At 47.5% G+C, this 21311-nt stretch overlaps 1 protein-coding gene across 2 annotated transcripts in view; it reads right to left on the bottom strand.

The window, feature by feature from the left end:
• Positions 1-21311, bottom strand: part of MYH9 (myosin heavy chain 9) — a 359655-nt gene that overhangs the window by 122024 nt on the left and 216320 nt on the right. For both annotated transcript variants that reach the window (XM_069231188.1, XM_069231189.1), the window contains exons 33-35: positions 16271-16483; positions 15657-15818; positions 9323-9451 (exon numbers count right to left, since the gene is read on the bottom strand). In XM_069231188.1, the coding sequence (XP_069087289.1) occupies positions 9323-9451; positions 15657-15818; positions 16271-16483 (504 nt within the window). The remainder of the gene's footprint in view (positions 1-9322; positions 9452-15656; positions 15819-16270; positions 16484-21311) is intronic.

Genomic DNA, 21311 nt, shown 5'->3' with positions numbered 1-21311 from the left:
GGTGGAGGCCAAGTTCAGCCACTCCAACCCAAGATCCAGACTATTCTGGACTGGGTAGCTCCAAAAACCCAGACTCAAGTCAGGGCATTCCTTGGCTTGACTGGGTATTACAGGAGGTTTGTGAAGGGATATGGATCCATTGTGACAGCCCTCACTGAACTCACCTCCAAGAAAATGCCCAAGAAAGTGAACTGGACTGTGGAATGCCAACAGGCCTTTGACACCCTGAAACAAGCAATGTGCTCAGCACCAGTTCTAAAAGCTCCAGATTATTCTAAGCAGTTCATTGTGCAGACTGATGCCTCTGAACATGGGATAGGGGCAGTTTTGTCCCAAACAAATGATGATGGCCTTGACCAGCCTGTTGCTTTCATTAGCAGGAGGTTACTCCCCAGGGAGCAGCGTTGGAGTGCCATTGAGAGGGAGGCCTTTGCTGTGGTTTGGTCCCTGAAGAAGCTGAGACCATACCTCTTTGGGACTCACTTCCTAGTTCAAACTGACCACAGACCTCTCAAATGGCTGATGCAAATGAAAGGTGAAAATCCTAAACTGTTGAGGTGGTCCATCTCCCTACAGGGAATGGACTTTATAGTGGAACACAGACCTGGGACTGCCCATGCCAATGCAGATGGCCTTTCCAGGTTCTTCCACTTAGAAAATGAAGACTCTCTTGGGAAAGGTTAGTCTCATCCTCTTTCGTTTGGGGGGGGGGGGGTTGTGTAAGGAAATGCCTCCTTGGCATGGTTGCCCCCTGACTTTTTGCCTTTGCTGATGCTATGTTTACAATTGAAAGTGTGCTGAGGCCTGCTAACCAGGCCCCAGCACCAGTGTTCTTTCCCTAACCTGTACTTTTGTATCCACAATTGGCAGACCCTGGCATCCAGATAAGTCCCTTGTAACTGGTACTTCTAGTACCAAGGGCCCTGATGCCAAGGAAGGTCTCTAAGGGCTGCAGCATGTCTTATGCCACCCTGGAGACCTCTCACTCAGCACAGACACACTGCTTGCCAGCTTGTGTGTGCTAGTGAGGACAAAACGAGTAAGTCGACATGGCACTCCCCTCAGGGTGCCATGCCAGCCTCTCACTGCCTATGCAGTATAGGTAAGACACCCCTCTAGCAGGCCTTACAGCCCTAAGGCAGGGTGCACTATACCATAGGTGAGGGTACCAGTGCATGAGCATGGTACCCCTACAGTGTCTAAACAAAACCTTAGACATTGTAAGTGCAGGGTAGCCATAAGAGTATATGGTCTGGGAGTCTGTCAAACACGAACTCCACAGCACCATAATGGCTACACTGAAAACTGGGAAGTTTGGTATCAAACTTCTCAGCACAATAAATGCACACTGATGCCAGTGTACATTTTATTGCAAAATACACCCCAGAGGGCACCTTAGAGGTGCCCCCTGAAACTTAACCGACTGTCTGTGTAGGCTGACTAGTTGCAGCAGCCTGCCACACCAGAGACATGTTGCTGGCCCCATGAGGAGAGTGCCTTTGTCACTCTGAGGCCAGTAACAAAGCCTGCACTGGGTGGAGATGCTAACACCTCCCCCAGGCAGGAGCTGTGACACCTGGCGGTGAGCCTCAAAGGCTCACCCCTTTGTCACAGCCCAGCAGGGCACTCCAGCTTAGTGGAGTTGCCCGCCCCCTCCGGCCACGGCCCCCACTTTTGGCGGCAAGGCTGGAGGGAACAAAGAAAGCAACAAGGAGGAGTCACTGGCCAGTCAGGACAGCCCCTAAGGTGTCCTGAGCTGAGGTGACTAACTTTTAGAAATCCTCCATCTTGCAGATGGAGGATTCCCCCAATAGGATTAGGGATGTGACCCCCTCCCCTTGGGAGGAGGCACAAAGAGGGTGTACCCACCCTCAGGGCTAGTAGCCATTGGCTACTAACCCCCCAGACCTAAACACGCCCTTAAATTTAGTATTTAAGGGCTACCCTGAACCCTAGAAAATTAGATTCCTGCAACTACAAGAAGGACTGCCTAGCTGAAAACCCCTGCAGAGGAAGACCAGAAGACGACAACTGCCTTGGCTCCAGAAACTCACCGGCCTGTCTCCTGCCTTCCAAAGATACTGCTCCAGCGACGCCTTCCAAAGGGACCAGCGACCTCGACATCCTCTGAGGACTGCCCCTGCTTCGAAAAGACAAGAAACTCCCGAGGACAGCGGACCTGCTCCAAGAAAAGCTGCAACTTTGTTTCCAGCAGCTTTAAAGAACCCTGCAAGCTCCCCGCAAGAAGCGTGAGACTTGCAACACTGCACCCGGCGACCCCGACTCGGCTGGTGGCGATCCAACACCTCAGGAGGGACCCCAGGACTACTCTAAGACTGAGTACAAAAACCTGTCCCCCCTGAGCCCCCACAGCGCCGCCTGCAGAGGGAATCCCGAGGCTTCCCCTGACCGCGACTCTTTGAATCCTAAGTCCCGACACCTGGGAGAGACCCTGCACCCGCAGCCCCCAGGACCTGAAGGACCGGACTTTCACTGGAGGAGTGACCCCCAGGAGTCCCTCTCCCTTGACCAAGTGGAGGTTTCCCCGAGGAACCCCCCCCTTGCCTGCCTGCAGCGCTGAAGAGATCCCTAGATCTCCCATTGACTTCCATTACAAACCCGACGCTTGTTTCTACACTGCACCCGGCCGCCCCCGCGCTGCTGAGGGTGAAATTTCTGTGTGGGCTTGTGTCCCCCCCGGTGCCCTACAAAACCCCCCTGGTCTGCCCTCCGAAGACGCGGGTACTTACCTGCAAGCAGACCGGAACCGGGGCACCCCCTTCTCTCCATTCTAGCCTATGTGTTTTGGGCACCACTTTGAACTCTGCACCTGACCGGCCCTGAGCTGCTGGTGTGGTGACTTTGGGGTTGCTCTGAACCCCCAACGGTGGGCTACCTTGGACCAAGAACTAAGCCCTGTAAGTGTCCTACTTACCTGGTTAACCTAACAAATACTTACCTCCCCTAGGAACTGTGAAAATTGCACTAAGTGTCCACTTTTAAAACAGCTATTTGTGAATAACTTGAAAAGTATACATGCAATTTTGATGATTTGAAGTTCCTAAAGTACTTACCTGCAATACCTTTCGAATGAGATATTACATGTAGAATTTGAACCTGTGGTTCTTAAAATAAACTAAGAAAAGATATTTTTCTATATAAAAACCTATTGGCTGGATTTGTCTCTGAGTGTGTGTACCTCATTTATTGTCTATGTGTATGTACAACAAATGCTTAACACTACTCCTTGGATAAGCCTACTGCTCGACCACACTACCACAAAATAGAGCATTAGTATTATCTATTTTTACCACTATTTTACCTCTAAGGGGGACCCTTGGACTCTGTATGTGCTATTTCAAAGTAAGGAATAGCATGCACAGAGCCAACTTCCTACAAAGGTGATGCTACCTTTGGTAGGAATTGTAGATTTGTACTAAGAACTACTTTGTCTTTATGAATCTGAAAGAAAGGTTCTTGTAAAGTGATCGCTTGAATTTCGCCAACTTTTCTTAAAGAAGCAATTGCTACTAAAAGCAACTTCCCATGGCAGAAACTGTAGAGTACAATAATGCATGGGGTCAAATGGTGGCCCCCCCACAAGTTTTGTGAGTACAAATTTAAGATTCCACACAGGGGCTGGAAGAAATCTAAGTGGAATAACCCTTTTAAGACCTTCCATAAAGGCTTTTATAACCGGAATCCTAAACAGGGACATATGTTATCTGTTTTTAAGGTAAGCAGCTACAGCTGCTAAATGAATGAATCCTAATAGATTAATATGCCAGGTTTATTTTTTGTAAGTGTAACAAGTAGCAAACAATATCTTGTACTGGAGCTTTAAGTGGATCAATTTTTTAAAGGCTGACAATAGTAGACAAAATGTTTCCATTTTGCTGCATAACATTGTCTAGTTGTCGGTTTGCGTGCTTCTTTTAGAATATCCATATATTATGATGGAAATTCTAAGTAGCCAAACTATGCCTGGCTTGTAGTGGGTACCAGAGGTACTTACACCTTGTGCCAGGTCCAGTTATTCCTTAATAGTGTAGAAGAGGTGTTTCTAGCAGCTTAGGCTGAAAGAAGGTAGCTATAGCAAAGCAGCTTAGGCTGAACTAGGAGACATGTAAAGCTCCTACTATACAACTGGTGCCATATGCACAATATCATAAGAAAACAATACACAGAAGTGCGAAAAAATAAAGGTACTTTATTTTTATGACAATATGCCAAAAGTATTTCAGTGAGTACCTTCAGTATGAGGATAAGATATATACAAGATATATGTACACAAACCAAAATTATGCAGGTAATAGCAAGAAAAGTAATGCAAGCAGTGTAAAGTTACAATAGATTGCAATAGGAGCACATAGGTATAGGGGCAACACAAACCATATACTCCAAAAGTGGAATGCGAACCACGAATTGACCCCAAACCTATGTGAGCTTGTAGAGGGTCGCTGGGACTGTAAGAAAAACAGTGAGGGTTAGAAAAATAGCCCACCCAAAGACCCTGAAAGGTAGGTGTAAAGTGCACCTACTACCCCCAGAGAGCACAGAAGTCGTGATAGGGGGATTCTGCAGGAAGAACAAACACCAGCAATGCAACAACAGTGGATTTCCAGACCTGAGTACCTGTAAGACAAAGGGACCAAGTCCAATAGTCGCGACATGGTCCAGAATGGGCAGGAGCCCAGGAAATGCCAGCTGAGGGTGCAAGGAAGCTGCCACCGGTTGGAAGAAGCTTGGAGTTCTGAAAGAAAGAAGAGGACTAGGAACTTCCCCTTTGGAGGATGGATGTCCCATGTCACGAAGAATCTTGCAGAGGTGTTCCCACGCAGAAAGACCGCAAACAAGCCTTGCTAGCTGCAAGGGTCGCGGTTAGGGTTTTTGGGTGCTGCTGTGGCCCAGGATGTCGCCACTTGGAGGAGGAGAAAGAGGGGGCACCAAGCAACGTAGGGAGCCCTCACAGAAGCAGGCAGCACCCGCAGAAGTACCTGAACAGGCACTTTGAAGAAAAGTGAACCAAGTCCACCGAAGTCACCAAAGGGAGCCCCACGACACCGGAGGACAACTCAGAAGGTTGTGCACTGCAGGAAGGAGTGTCAGGGACCCAGGCTTGGCTGTGCACGAAGGAAATCCTGGAAGAGTGCACAGGAGCCGGAGCAACTGCAAATCACACGGTACCCAGCAATGCAGTCTAGCGTGGGGAGGCAAGGACTTACCTCCACCAAACATGGACTGAAGAGTCACTGGACTGTGGGAGTCACTTGGACAGAGTTGCTGAGTTCCAGGGACCACGCTCGTCGTGCTGAGAGGGGACCCAGAGGACCAGTGATGCAGTCTTTTGGTGCCTGCGGTTGCAGGGGGAAGATTCCGTCGACCCATGGGAGATTTCTTCAGAGCTCCTGGTGCAGAGAGGAGGCAGGCTACCCCCAGAGCATGCACCAGCTGGAAACAGTTGAAAAAGCCGGCAGGATGAAGTGATACAAGGTTGCTAGTAGTCGTCTTGCTACTTTGTTGCGGTTTTGCAGGCGTCCTGAGCAGTCAGCGGTGGATCCTTTGGCAGAAGGTGAAGAGGGAGATGCAGAGGAACTCTGGGGAGCTCTTGCATTCAGTATCTGAAGAATTCCCCAAAGCAGAAACCCTAAATAGCCAGAAAAGGAGGTTTGGCTACCTAAGAAGGAGGATTGGCTACCAAGAGAGGTAAGAGCCTGTCAGAAGGAGTCTGACGTCACCTGCTGGCACTGGCCACTCAGAGCAGTCCAGTGTGCCACAGACGCCTCCGTTTCCAAGATGGCAGAGGTCTGGGACACACTGGAGGGGCTCTGGGCACCTCCCCTGGGAGGTGCAGGTCAGGGGAGTGGTCACTCCCCTTTGTCCTGTTTCGTGCCAGGGCTGGGGATCCCTAAACCGGTGTAGACTGGCTTATGCAGAGATGGGCACCATCTGTGCCCATCAAAGCATTTCCAGAGACTGGGGGAGGCTACTCCTCATCAGACTTCACACCTATTTCCAAAGGGAGAGGGTGTAACCCTCTCTCAGAGGAAATCCTTTGTTCTGCCTTCCTGGGCCAGGGCTGCCTGGACCCCAGGAGGGCAGAAACCTTTGAGGGGTTGGCAGCAGCAGCAACTGAAGTGGAGACCCTGGAAAGGCAGTATGGCAGTACCTGGGTTCTGTGCTAGAGACCCGGGGGATCATGGAATTGTCCCCCCAATGGCAGAATGGCATTGGGGTGACAATTCCATGATCTTAGACGTGTTACATGGCCATGTTCGGAGTTACCATTGTGATGCTGTACATAGGTAGTGACCTATGTACAGTGCACGCATGTAATGGTGTCCCCGCACTCACAAAGTCCAGGGAATTTGCCCTGAACGATGTGGGGGCACCTTGGCTAGTGCCTGGGTGCCCACACACTAAGTAACTTTGCATTCAACCTTCACCAGGTGAAGGTTAGACATATAGGTGACTTATAAGTTATTTAAGTGCAGTGGTAAATGGCTGTGAAATAACGTGGACGTTCTTTCACTCAGGCTGCAGTGGCAGGCCTGTGTAAGAATTGTCAGAGCTCCCTATGGGTGGCAAAAGAAATGCTGCAGCCCATAGGGATCTCCTGGAACCCCAATACCCTGGGTACCTCAGTACCATATACTAGGGAATTATATGGGTGTACCAGTATGCCAATGTGAATTGGTAAATTTATTCACTAGCCTGTTAGTGACAAATTTGGAAAGCAGAGAGCATAACCACTGAGGTTCTGGTTAGCAGAGCCTCAGTGAGACAGTTAGGCATCACACAGGGAACACATACAGGGCACAAACTTATGAGCACTGGGGCCCAGGTGAAAGCTATGAGCATCTTAGTGAGGTTTGTTTCATCTTTTTATCAGAGAAGGAATTTGTGGGAGAGGTGGAAAAGCGTAAGCAAATATCCCTGACCAGTTGTTCCATAGAGCATTGCCCTTGGATTGATGGTGTGGGTACCTGGATGCAAAGCTTAGGCATTTGAGTTTTCTTTTGAGGCAAATAGATTTGTCTGGTGTCCTCCACATTTGGAAGTACTGTTGAATCACCTGTGGGTGGAATTCTCATTTGTGGACTTGTTGCTGCGTCCTGCTTTAGAAGTCTGCTCATTAATTGTGCATCCCTGGAAGATACTCTGCCAGTAATTTAATATGACTGACAATTGCCCAGTTCCACATTGTGTGTGCTAAAAAGGACAATTGAGATGTGTTTGTCTGCCACACACCCCCTCCCTCAACTGTATTTGGGGATAATACATTGTGGCCCTATTGTCGGTTCGTATTAACACTACTTTGTGTGTGATTTGTGTCTGAAAAGCTTTGAGTGCTAGGAATAATTTGTAGTAATTCCAAGTAGTTTATGTGATAAGTCTGTTGAATTGAGTCCCATCCCCCCTGTATAGTGAGGTTGAGATGAGCTCCCCAACCTATTTGTGATGCTTCTGTTGTGATCTGAAGCAGAGTCCTGAAAGGGCAGCCCTTTTGATAGGTTGGTGTAATTCCAACACTGCAGAGTGGTAAATCAACCTTAGGTGTAATGATTCTTGCTTTTACAGGCTCTTTAAAATGTCATCAGCATGTCTAAGCATGCCTGGAAGCATAGGAAGCCACTGGTACTCTGAGTAGATGTTAAAGTATTAAAACAAAAAAATCATCCTCAATAGGCTCTGTATGCAACTGTAAGTTATGAAAAGCAGCTGCCCTGGCTAGAACTTTATTATAAACAGTGGTATCTTCAGGGGGAGATTGCTTCGCTGGGTATAAATCTGGGTCATTAGGGAGAATGGGACCTGTGTCACATATATCCCATGGGGCTGCCTCTTCGAGGAGGAAAAGTCTGATTTTCAGATCGGTACCGAAACAGATGTGGCAGTCTGTTTAGTATATGGAAAACGCACTTTGGTCTCTTGTTTCGGTGTCGAACGGGAGGGGTGGTCATCCAAAGGTATATTTCAAGTCTGACTATGGCCTGAAGGCTGTGGAGGGCCGAAGACTGATGCAGGAGTCTGTTTGGTGTGACTGGGCTGGTGTACTCACGTACTGTGCTGGTGGGATGGATTGGCTGTTGACATCTGAAACTTCTACACGCTGTCCTATTTCCTCTTACGCATGTTTTTTTTCCAAAGATGTCGGATGTCTGTTCTGATGACTTGGATTCCATCTCCATTCGATGCGCTCTTCAGTCCTGAAGAGTCTTTTTGGATCAAAATGATCTACAAGCATCAGACTCTTGTGTTCCGGAGATAGGCACAGATTTACACACCAAATGCTGATCAGTGTAGGGAAACTTTGCATGACAGAGGACAGAACCGAAACCGAGTACGTTCCATCAGCCTAACATTGTTTGACTACAATGTGTTGAAGTAGGCCCAAAACGGGCAAGGTTACACCTAAGGGCATTAAATGGACCCAGACCACAATAATCGTAATGACTGTAAGAGTGGAAAAAAGTGATCAAAACTATACCAACGTTTATAGAAAGTTAGAAGTTCAGAAGATACTGAACCGAGATGTCCTGGAGCGAGAAGAAACACATCTGAACCGGACGGAGCAAAGAAAACAATCTAACAACGGACTTGATGCCCATGCACAGTATTACCAAGAGGTGGAGTCACTCGATCCCGTGACTCGAAAACCTTCTTTGAAGGAAAACAACTTTTAACACTCCGAGCCCAACACTAGATGGGGGACTTATGAAATCACGTGTATTTACAGCTACACATGCCATTGAATCTTATTTTCTTACTTTGCTATGGAAACAATACTCTGAGGACCCTGAAATTAAAAAACAGATCATGAAGTTCTGAACCTGAAGAGATGTTTGCAACGATATTTTGAAATCTGTATCAATTTCCAACTCCGTAAAACACTTGTCCTATCAGGTCAAAAAAACTTGGAAATTTGGATATCAATTTTTCTGTATGACAGGAATCACTGTAATTGAACATCCTCCAGACAGCAAAAAAGTTCCAGAAATCCAAACTCGATATTTTGAAAAGTAATCAATACAGCCCCTTCAAAAGGGGTCATTCAGATGCAGACTGACACTTGCAGCAGAGCATCCATATACCTTACTTCTGGGTATGCGGAGAAGCATCCCATTCATTCCCTCATACAGATGTCTTACCCTTACAATTATTGGCCCTGTCCTACACAACAGAATCTAGCCAGATACAAGGTTGACTATGGATACTAAGTTACTCACATGCTCAGTGCTCTTTAGCATGCTTCTATACCACACACCTTCAGCCAAGGTACGTGTATCCTTTCAACTCCTGGCACCTCAAATGCCCTTACCTCCTGCATGTGGATCATCTCTGCTTCCATGCTCTTCAATTTCTTCTCATTCTCTTTTGCCTGACTCAAGATGTCTTCCCTGGACACACGAGTATCCTCGAGCTCACGCTGATAATCTTTCATCTGGGCCTGGATGGGAAGAGAGGCAGAGTAAGAACGCAGTCCATCCACAAGTTATAGGCTGTTAAACGCACACACCAAGCACTTTTCCCAGCACTCTCCGCCCAAACAGTTACCACGAAGGACAGTGTGCAGTCCCATGCTGATGCACACAGATCCACCAATTATGCCCTTCTCTTGCACTTTGCTAGTTCCTTGAAGTCTAGTACTGAAACTCTTCAATCACAGATCCGTAGGAACAAACAGCAGCAAGAGGATTTGTCAGCAAAGAGAAATCTGAACAAAAACACCTTCACAGAGAAGGCCACTAAAGAAATATTTAGAAGGAAAACTAGATAAGGCAGCTGCAATGAAAAAGCAGATGTATTAATTTTAGGGATGGTTTAAAAAAAGGGCAAAGTAAAAGAGCTTAAATAAAAAAAAGTGTAAATATAAGGTAAACCTTATATTCCCTTACTTTCTCCTTCCATCTAGTGTTGGGTTTGGAAAGGAAAGTTACTTACCCTATAATGAACGCCAAAGTAGGTATCAAACACGCCACCTCAGCGGCACTGGGGCGGCCAGGTGCAGAGTGCAATCAAGGCGTCTGGTTCCCAATGGAACTCAATGGGCCGGCCCAGGGGACACTTAGTGGCTTGCCAGAGTAGCTCCCCTGTGCCTTGGCTGCAGCACCTGACTAGGAAGGGAGGAGGGCCACCCGCTGGTCACTTTTGCGCAGGTGGTCAGTTTCTCTCAAGTCTGGGGGCTGTGGGTGCAGTGCTTCTCCAGGAATTGGATATCTTTGCCCTGGGTAGTTGCGGTCAGGTGGATCCTCTGGATTCCCTCTGCAGGTGTCATCGTGGAGGGGTGGAGATGTCAGCCCAGGGTGGACACTATCGGAATAGTCTGGGGGTCCTCTCTGGCTGGTTGGTTCCTCTGGACACAGGCCAGGGGTGTCTGATCCAGAGTAGTTTTGACTCACGCTTTAGGAGTGAGGAGGGACTCCCTTTAAAGATGGTTTCTTTGTCTTCTTGTTGGACAGGTCCGCTGTCCACAAGTGTTTTTAGTCCTCGGTGATGCAAGCAGTCCCCTGGAGGCTTTTCCAGCTCTGGACACCTTGTGGTCCTGCCTGAGGTGGTGACTCTGTTTTTCCTAATTATCCCTCTGAACTTGCTGCCAAAAGTGGGACTTTGTCCAGGGGCTGGGCATCTCCACTAACAGGAGTGCCCTGGGGCATTGTAACAAATCCTGAACATTTGAAGCTCACCGCTAGGTGTTCGTTCCTGCAGGGAGAGGGTGCAAAGCACCTCCACCCAGTGCAAGCTTTGTTTCTGGCCTCAGACAGCACAAAGGTTCTCACCCCCTGGGGTCATAAACTTGTCTCTGTGACAGGCTGGCACAGACCAGTCTGTCCTGCACTGAAGGATTGGGTAAAATACAGGGGGGCATCTCCAAGATGCCCTTTGTGTGCATTTTTTAATAAATCCAACACTGGCATCAGTGTGGGTTTATTATTCTTAGAAGTTTGATACCAGTAACTTCTCACCACAATAAACCCACACTGGTGCAAGTATGGGATTTATTGAAAAAATGCACACAGAGGGCATCTTAGAGATGTCCCTTGTATGTTAGCCCAACTGCTTGTTTAAGACTAACCAGTCTGTGCAGCCTGTCACTTTCAGATGAGTTTGACCACATGGGGAGAGTGTCTTTGTGCACTTTGTGGCCAGGAACAAAGCCTGTCCTGCGTGGGGGCTGGTATTAGTGTGCCCCAGGGCACTCCAGCTAGTAGAGTTGCCTGCCCCCCTGGACTTTTTGGCAGCAAGTCAGCGGAAAAATAAGGGAAAACTGAGAAATGACACGACACACACTGACCCCCCCAAGCTAGGACCACCCCTAAGGTTTCCAGAGCTGAGGTGACCCCCCCCCCCCCCCTCCACTACAGAATACTCCATCTTGATTTGGAGGACAGGGACCAATAGGGTTAGGTCTGTGCCTCCCTCCCCAAAGGGAGGGATCACAAGAAGGATGTAGCCACCATCAGGAGCAGTAGCCATTGGCTACTGCCCACTGACCCCGAAAACACCGCTAAATTTAGTATTTAAGGGCTTCCCTGAACCCTAGTTATCACATTCCCTAACATCCATAAATCCAGTATTTAGGGAAGCCCCTAGCAACAGAAAGGCAGATCCTGCTGACCTGAAAGAAGACAGTCACAAAAGGAATAACAGAAGACAAGCAGCTGACTTCGGCCCCAACCCTGCCGGTCTGCCGGCTGTCTGACAGTTGGGCCAAAGACTACTCGTCTTGTAACTGCCTCCAAAAGCCTGGGATTACTGCATCCATTCAACCAAGACCTAGGAACTCTCGTAAAGTAGCAGAGCTACTCCCCTGCATCTTGCAGACACCCCGGATAAGCTGTGAGGACTCTGGACAGCCAAAACCCAATACCAGAAAGCACCACTGCACCCGTGCCCCCTAACCAGAGTTGAAGTGCACCAACAGTGCCAGCTAGGTCCCCAGACCTGAAGGTCACCTTGGGTTTGCCAACTGTAGACTTCCCAACGCTGCCTGCAGCTTCTTTATGCAGGCCCTTTCTACTGTGTGCACCTCTGGTTACCAAAATCAGATGCCTCAGGACACATCTGCATTGAGCTGCTCTGGCCAGAGGAGAAGAGGACCAAAAGTGTGCCTATGTCCCTGAGCATCATGAGGCCTGAAGCCCCCCTTACTGATTCAGCCAGACTGTCCACAAGTCCCAGCATCTCTCTAACTGGTAGGAAGCTGGCCTGGTGTGTGGTGGGTACCAACGGTACTTAAACCTTATACCAGGTCCAGGTATCCCCTATGTGTAGCCTCTGGTTTAAATCCCACGATACTGAGCTTTGCAGGTGGTCTAATTAGGATACTTCTGTTAACCAATCTTGCTGTGGTGTCTGCTGCATCAAGGACACAAAGTATAGTTGAATTAGAGATGGTCTTGGACACTTACTAGTTCCTCTCCCCTTTAGCAGTATTTATGTGGCAAGTGCTGAAGACATTTCTGCATTTGGTCCCAATGGGCCCTATTATATCCTGCCAATAGCCCTATAGAATTGGCTACTCATCCATGCTTAGTTGATAAAGTAGCAGTTGGTGTTATCATCCTGATGCAACAAATATTACACACCTGGTGGTCAGAGCCGAAGTGATTGTGTTACAGCAAAGGTGATTGTGTTACAGCAGGGGAAGTGTTGAAACAGGGCCTATTTCATCACTGGCTGTGCATTCGAGAAGGAGAAAATATAAAGTAGAGGCTTTGGAGTTCAGGACCCCTTAAGCCTGGTGTGTGGCCCAGCAGCCGGGAGTGTCTATTGCAGTGTCGTGGAGGTCTCCCTAGCACTGTCATTTACTGATCTAATTAGGATTGAAAGAAATGGGAATGGTGAAGGGGGCTTCAATCCTAGAGCTCTGGTCGTCACACCTGAACAAGATGGCACAAAAAAAATAGAGTGCCTGTCTATTCGCAATGCAGTCATAAGGAAGAGTTAACATATACCCAGGGATGTGGAATTCCTATCGCCCCACGCCCGGGACATCTTGTTTGGGGTCAAGGGCAACAAGCTTTTATGTTTACTTTGTCCTTAGGACAAGTGGGCCCAACCCCCTGCAGCACAAACCCTTTGGCTGCCTGTTTACAGAGAGTGGAATTCTCTGCAGTTGAGGTAATGTGTTTCCAAAAGATAATGCTGTCCCAACTTGTATTTATGGTTCATTATTTGAAAGCCTTCATTATTAGGGTGAGTGCTGTAAATAAATGTTTTAAGGTCACACTTCACTACTGACGTTGGTTCCAGTACAAAAAAAAAAAAAAAACGTGTACACACATGTTTGAAAAGTTTAGGCTAAGATGCTAAGTATAATGCTCCCAGAATGCTCTCTGATTATATGCAAATGAAGTGTCATTTAGTAAAATGTGTTGATGCATGCTAGTATTTCCCAAAAATATTTCTAATGGAAAATCAGTGTAACCATTTTCAACACGATTATGGGAAGCATGAAAAAAAACAAACACTGACAAAGCCAACTGATCTGACATATTTTTATAAGTCTTTTAGTTTCATCAATGCGTGTCTTGTTTTGACATGGCTTTTGTAACACTTTATTGTTGTGGGAGCTACCAGGCCCTCAACATTGTAACAAACATTGGCAAACCCCCCCCAAAAAAGTTTTTGAACTCTTAAAGCACACGTTGCCACCAGCGGCATAACAAAGGCCCCGCAGCCGCCCTCCAGAGGGCCCCTTCAGCACAGCACCTGCCCTGAGTGAGTCTGGAGAGGGGGCTCCTCCATGTTCTTTCCAAAGGGGCACCCTCCAATTTCGTTACGTCACTGATTGCCGCTGTAGTTCCTGACACTGAACAAAACTACTTTGTGTGGCAATATGCTCCTTGTGGAAGAGCAGAATGCGATCACTCACAGTAAAGCCAGCCGAAAGAGAGAGAAATAGAAGTTTAATAAAAACAAAATGTCTTTGTTAACACCAGACCTAATTAGGGACCAAGACCCACATGTAGGTAGCTTTTTGCATGTCGCAAACAGCGACTTTCGCTGTTTGCGATGTGCAAAAAGCACATTGCAATGCACAACCCAGTTTTGCGATTCAGTAACCTGGTTACCGAACCACAAAACGGGTTTGCGACTCGCAATTAGTAAGGGGTGTTCCCTTCCTAATTGCAACTCGCAGTGCAATGTAGGATTGTTTTGTGACTGCGAACGCGGGCGCAAACCAATCGCAGTTTGCACCCATTTCAAATGGGTGCTAACACTTTCGCAAAAGGGAAGGGATCCCCATGGGACCCATTCCCCATTGTGAATGTCACTGTAAACATTTTTTCAGAGCAGGCAGTGGTCCTGCGGACCACTGCCTGCTCTGAAAAAATGAAACGAAAATGTTTCATTTTTCGTTTTTGTTATGCATCTCGTTTTCCTTTAAGGAAAACAGGCTGCATTACAAAAAAAACAAAAAAAAACTGCTTTATTGAAAAGCAGTCACAGACATGGTGGTCTGCTGTCTCCAGCAGGCCACCATTCACGAGGGGGTCGCAAATTGCGACCCACCTCATGATTATTCATGAGGTGGGCATTTGCGAAGCCCTTGTGAATGAATCACAGATGGTGTCAAGGACACCATCCTACATTCCGATTTGCGACTCGCAATTTGCAGGTCACAAATCTGAACCTACCTTCATGTGGCCCCAAATTCTTAAAGAAAGTCACAGAAGTGCACCCATGGTATATGTCGTACCCCTATAAAATATTTGTGAACTGTATTTTAGCATGGGTAAATACGATGTGTAGATTTGCTCATGTGAAAATCTATTGAGCATTTGCAAGTTCATTTTCCCTCCAGCCACTTTCTTCCCAACCCTGGAAGAAGTTATAATTCTGCCATTGTCAGGAGTAAATGTCCAACCTTTCTTATTATGGGAAAATATTAGAGAGAAGCTGGTAAAAATCTTTAAAACATGCAGGTTAGTAGGTTTGCAGACTCAAAGGCATTCCAGCCCTGGAACTATTGCTTACTGCTTCCTCCAGCCCCAGTATGCAGATCTGCAGAAAGGTGGCAAAATAAGGAAATTGCTACAGTAGGGATTGAAACTCCAAGTATTCAAGCCCTACTATGGTAGTAGCCCTGGCATAATCAGAGAGGCTATTAATTGCTGCCATAATTTGTCGCCACACTACATGGCACCAAAGGGACAAGTAGATCTTTTTACAGGACAAGTAGATTTGAGAATCAACCTATCCCCTGGACAAGTAGATATTTTAATAAATTCCACACCCCTGTATACCTCGTGATTTAAAAGACTTCTTTGAAGAAAAACAAGTTGCAAATGTCCAAGCGCAATACTAAATGACAGGAGTGTGCCACTCATGTGCATCGAATGCCGTAAATGTAAGCTACTCAGTTTCCAGTTTCACACAATTACCAACGATAAAAACTGACAGGCTTTGGTAGCTGACTTTTCAGTGAAAACCTGCAAACGTCGGAGCCCAACAGCAGATGGGAGGAGGATGCAGACCATGTACTTCTACAGTAACATGCTATTTACAATGTACTTTTCTTCAAAGTTTTTTCGGTTTTGAGCACACATCAAATCACTCATGACCATGTTACCAGTGAACATAATGCACCAGGATAGAGGTCACCTTCGATTTATTTTTCTCACCCAGATTGTTGTGAGAAACCCTACCTGGAGTTTACGTAGCTGCTTGATGGCCTCCTCTCGACTCTTGTTAGCCAAGTCAATCTGTCCTTCAAGGTCTTTGAGATCCAACTCCAACTTCTTGCGTGCAGCAACTGCAATAGACCGCTGCTTCCGCTCATCCTCCAGCTCAGTTTCCATTTCTTTTACCTGAAACAAAGAAACTAGCGTCAGTGGAGGGCAATGTGATATGGAAGAGGGGTGCAGGTGAGTCACTTGCACCCTAATATTTGCATCTGGAGATCCATCAAAAGTCCATGGAGAGGATGAAACAGACCTTGTCTGGGGTGTAGTATAGAATCACAAATCCATCCACTATATGCTATTGTTTTCTATCCACTCTTGCCGCTCAGCTGTCGGCCCCTGCTACACTTTAGTAGCTTTTGCACCTCAACAGTTCAAAGAAACCTATCTTCCTCCACCTGCTTCCCAATAATCTCACAACAGCACCAGTTCCTCTCTCCCTCCTCACTTCTCCACTGTAAGGTCTCTTCACACTTTATCAACAGTTACTGCAATATTTATTACCAGGTTTTAGTGCTCCAGCATAGTATGCTATATTTTCCCTTCTCGCTCCAGTTTGATATAATGGGTTTTCTTACCTGCCGCACAAGCTGTTTCTTCTTGTCCTCACTCTGCTCATCTCGACCCTGGAGGTCACGCTCAAACTGTGCCTTCAAAGCCTGGAGGTTCACCTCGAGCCGAAGCTTGGCATCCTCTGTGGCTTGCAACTCATCTTCCAGCTCCTCCAGCTGGGTCTTCATCTCCTCCACCTGCTGCTCCAGGGCGCGCTTGGACTTCTCCATCTCATGGACCTGCCGCAGGAGAAGGGGAGAAAAGGAAGACATAAGGCATGGCTTAAGTTGGGTGAGGTTCATAAGTACAATTGCATAAGCAAGAACAAAAAAATAAATAAATACATAAATCAAGACTAATTGTGCAAGTATGAAGGCAGGACGAGACAGTGGGGTAAAATTATGATTAACTGTACACACGTGAGCAAAGAGACTAAAAGGCAATTTGAGGTCTGTTTGAAGCTGGTGTGTGCTGAGCACCTTTGGCGTTAACACCTTATACCAGATCCAGGTATCCCCTTTTAGTGAGGTGTAGTCAGTGTCTAGGAAGCCAGGCTCTCTAGAGGTAGCTGTGGATGAGCAGGCAAGACTTCTCTATGAGACATACAGCACTTACACACATGAACCACACAGTGTTACGAAAATAAAGGTACTGTATTATGGTAACACAAATACCAAAATACTCTATAGGCAACACTGCAACTGGAGGCAAAGAAACACTATTATACGTACATTAGAAGGAAGGAATTAGCAATAGGAAAAACAGTGAAAGCAATAGTAAGTACTCAAGGCCGGGGGAGGGGGGGGGGGGGGGGGGGGGGGGGGGGACACAAACCATGTACTAAAATTGGAATGCGAAAGGCTGGCCCCATCCAAGGAAGTGAGTGGGGGCCAGAGTGGAAGTGAAATGTGAAGAGGGGCGCTAGAGGAACTAGTAACCACAAATAGGTAAGTACTATAGTGCCCCACTAGCGACCAAGAGAAAAGAGCTAAGTATCTGGTTTACCCCTAACCCACCAAAAGGAATTCAGGAGATACAGTGGCCACCCTGGGGTGGTGATGGACAGGAGTGGGAATTCCCCTTTCCTCTGCCCAGTTTCACACCAGAGCAGGGACCCAGGGTCCCTGAATTGGTGTAAATTGGTTTATGCAAGGAGAACACCAAATGCACCCTTCAAAGGATACCAGTGGGTTGAGGCTATCCCTCCCAAGCCATGTACCTTTCATTTGCAAAGGGAGAGAGTGTTGCCTCCATCTCCCAATAGAAATCCTTTGTTCCACCTTCCTTGGCTTGAGCTGGTCAAGCAGCAGGAGGGCAGAAACCAGTCTGCATGGTTCTCGGGCAGCCCGCTATGCTGCCCTCCTGCAGACTGGAAGGAGCAAAGCTGAGGGTCCTCTAAGGAAACCCCGGAGTGAATGGAATCATACAACCAATACTGGCAACAGTATTGGGGTATGATTCAGACATGTTTGATACCAACCATGCTAATAGGGGTGAATTAGTGACCTGAAGTGAAAGGGTGCATACACCTTTTCACGCAGGCTGCAATGGCAGGCCTGAAGACTCATTTTACATGGGCTCCCATGGGTGGCATAATACATGCTGCAGCCCATGGGGAACCCCTGGTGCCCCAATACCCTGGGTACCATACACCAGAGACTTATATGGGGGCAACAATATGCCACATGTGGGGTGTGCGAAGTCCCAGCAACCAGATTTAGAGGGAGAGCGAGCGCACCTTCACTGGTGTCCTGGTTAGCAGGATCCCAGTGAACAGTCAAAACATACTGTCATCAGGCAAAAAGTGGGGATAACCATGCCAAAAGAGGGTACTTTCCTACAAGGTCATCCACTACAAAGGTAAGAGTAAAGCCTCATAGAAGGACTTAATTGCTCTATGAACGGTTTTTCTAGTCCACAGAATTACTACCTGAAAATGTAAAGGTCTCCAGAAGGCTAACTTCACCCATGCCAAACAGGAGCAAGCTGTTGCTCCCCCACAACACTTCAAACATTGGAGCCCAAGACTGAAAGCCCCTTTTCCACCCTAATGAGCAGAGAGTGAATGCTTGTATGCTAAAGCACTTAGGAGAGGATAACCATGTACTAAGAAAGTGGAATGTGAAGGTTGAGTCCCCACCCAAGGAAGTGGAATTGGTAGAGGGGTACTGGGAAACCCCAAAGGTAAGTATTGAAGTTACAACACCCCCCCCCCCCCCCACAGCAACTAGGAGGAAAGAGGTAAGTTACTGGTTCTACCAGAAACCAACCCACAGGACTTCAGAGAATGATAGTGCAAGACCCAGACAAGAATGCATGAAACCAGAGGTGGATCCTGGAAAGGAAGATGTGGAAAAGAAAGGGGTGGGGGCAGTTCCAGTTTGAGTGTCCGGTGATGGCAGGAGCCACTACCCACCCGTCTGTGGATGCAGGAGAGATGAAGATGGTCAGCAATGCAGCACTGGAGCAGATGAGTTCCTGGGTGATTCAGTCGAAGTCCCACACCGGATGAAGGACTGCAGTTATTCTGTGGTGTGGAAAAACCACTAACAAGCCTTGGCAAAGGCAAATGTCGCAGTTGGAGTAAAAGTAGAGTAGCTGGGGCCCAGCAAGGTCCAAGAGGCACTCAGCCATTTTGGGGGGGGGGGGGGGAGAAGAGAAAGAAGAGGCAGCCCCCATAAAAGGCCTACAAGTAAGGCACCTAGGAGTCACACAGGGCCATGCAGCACACCTGAGGAGAAGACCCATGTCCCAGGAGAAGCAGGCAGAGGGATGTGTGTCGCAGGGACGTGCTGGCTGCTGGGGCTACACAGAGCCTGAAGACCACTTGGAGGAGATGCCAACAAGCGTTTGTAGCTACAAAAGCGCACTGGAGTACTGTCCTGCATGAGAAGGCAAGGGCTTACCTTCACCAAAGTTGGACAGCTGGCAGAGAGGACTAAGGGGACCACTGCAGACCCCCACCCATGATGCAGGATCCACACAGCACAGGATGAGAGGAGATCCATGCAGCCAGTTGTCAGTTTAGTTAGTGCCTGCAGATGCAGGGAAGTGACTCCTTCACTCCAAGGGAGATTCCTTCTTGCGCAGAATGAAGACTTGCCGCCCTCAGTGGATGCATAGCTGGGGAAATGTTGCAGGGCGAAGTCATCGCTGCAGATGGTAGGTTCCTGTGGAGTCCTGTTGCAGTTCCAGTGGCCAGAAGTCAAAGTAAATGGTGCAGAGGAGTCCTGCTGGAGTCTTGCCCATCAAATGAGGGCCCCACCCAAGATGGAGACCCGAAATAGCTCCTTGAAGGGGGATTTGTCACCTAGCCAGGTGACCACCTTTCAGACAGGGGCTCCTAAGTCACTTACCTGACCACTCAGATGCTACCAGAGGCCTCTGTCCACCTTGGATTGAAGGTGGCAGAATCAAGTGGCCACACCTAGAGGTGCTGCTCTAGGCACCACCCCGGGGTGGTAATGGACAGGGGAGTGGTCACTCCTTTCCATAGTCGGGACTGTAGGTCCCAGAACCTGTGCGGACTGGTTTATGCAAGGAGGGCACCATGTGTGCCCTTTAAAGCATAGCAGTGCCTTGGGGAGGCTACACCTCTCAAGCCATATAACACCTATTTCCAGAGGGAGAGGGTGTTGCCTCCCTCTCCCAAAGGAAATCCTTTTTTCTGCCTTCCTGGGCTTGAGCTGTTCAAGCTGCAATAGGGCAGAAACCAATATGAGGGGGGCAGCAGCTTGGGCTGCCCGAAAACTCCAGAAAGACAGTAGGAGCAATGCTGGAGGTCCACTAAGGAGCCCCAGAGTGCATGGAATTCTACTTCTGATACTGGCAACAGTACTGGCGCATGACTCAGACATGTTTGGTAACAAATATGCCCAGGTTCAGAACTACCATTATGTACCATTAGGTAGTGAGCTATGCCCAGTAACGCGTAAAATGGTGTCCTTGCCCTCATGAAGTAATTGAAAGTACTTATAAGGGGGGTCACCAGTATGCTAAATGAGGGTTGTTTATGGTCCAAGCAACCAAGTTAAAAGGGAGAGAGCACAGTCACTGGGGTCATGGTTAGTAGGATCCCAGTGAACAGTCAAAAACATACTGACAACAGGCAAAAAGTGGGGGTAACCATGCCACAACAAGGGTTCTTTCCTTCATATTCTCCCAGTCATTGACAGCAAGATGTTTCCACAAATCTGTGGAGCCAGTGACTTTCTAGGCAAGCCTATTAGTGTTCAATTCACACCTTTTCTTTCCTTGTCTAAAGGGACAATGAGCAGCCCTCAATAATTTAAACTCTTCCACAGAAGACTACACAGGAGAAAATGGTTGTGTTAATTCACAAGCCTGATTTCTACCAGATGTCTAATATGTTCAATAATATTGTCAGCATTTAACAGTATGTGCCTGTGACAATACAAAGTGATTGCACAGTCCTGTAGCTCCTGGAGGATCTATTGTTATGCAACTTCCCAGTTCCCATTCATATTTCATGGAGTAGGAATCTGGCCCTTTAAGTGATAACTGGGTAAGGGATCCAGGGTTCCCCAGTGAGTGGGCAAGCCTTGCTACACAATCCCAAAGTGCTCTTTTTAGGGGTAGTGTGGTCGAGCAAACTTAGGCTGAACAAAGGAGTGCAAGACATCCCCAAATAAACACGATAGTCAATAAATGAGACATGACTCAAAAGGAGATCCAATTTATAACAAGCATTTGCAATGAGTATCACGTTTTCTTGCGTTAGAGCTATTAGGGTTATAAATTCATAACTGTTCTAGCCACATAAAATGAAAAGTAGAACAATTGACAAAAAGCAAGCCGATTCAAAGTGCCACAGCCGCTGCACAAAGGAGAGCGAGAAAGAAGTTCGCTCACAGTCAAACGTATCAAGAAACCGGCAGTTATCCCTGTAACAGGATCGATGGCCAATCAGGAAACAAAACTGCCCAAAGGAAGGGACAAACTTAAAGCATTTATGTAGGAAAATGGCCTTTGTTGCAGGTACCCCTTCACTTTTTGCCTGATATTGATGCTGACTTGACTCGAGTGTGCTGGGAACCTGCTCACCAT

This window comes from Pleurodeles waltl, chromosome 4_2, assembly GCF_031143425.1.
Source record: "Pleurodeles waltl isolate 20211129_DDA chromosome 4_2, aPleWal1.hap1.20221129, whole genome shotgun sequence".
Lineage (NCBI taxonomy): Eukaryota > Metazoa > Chordata > Amphibia > Caudata > Salamandridae > Pleurodeles > Pleurodeles waltl.
The sequence above is the reverse complement of the archived record's forward strand: the minus strand, read 5'-3'. Positions and strand labels throughout refer to the sequence as shown.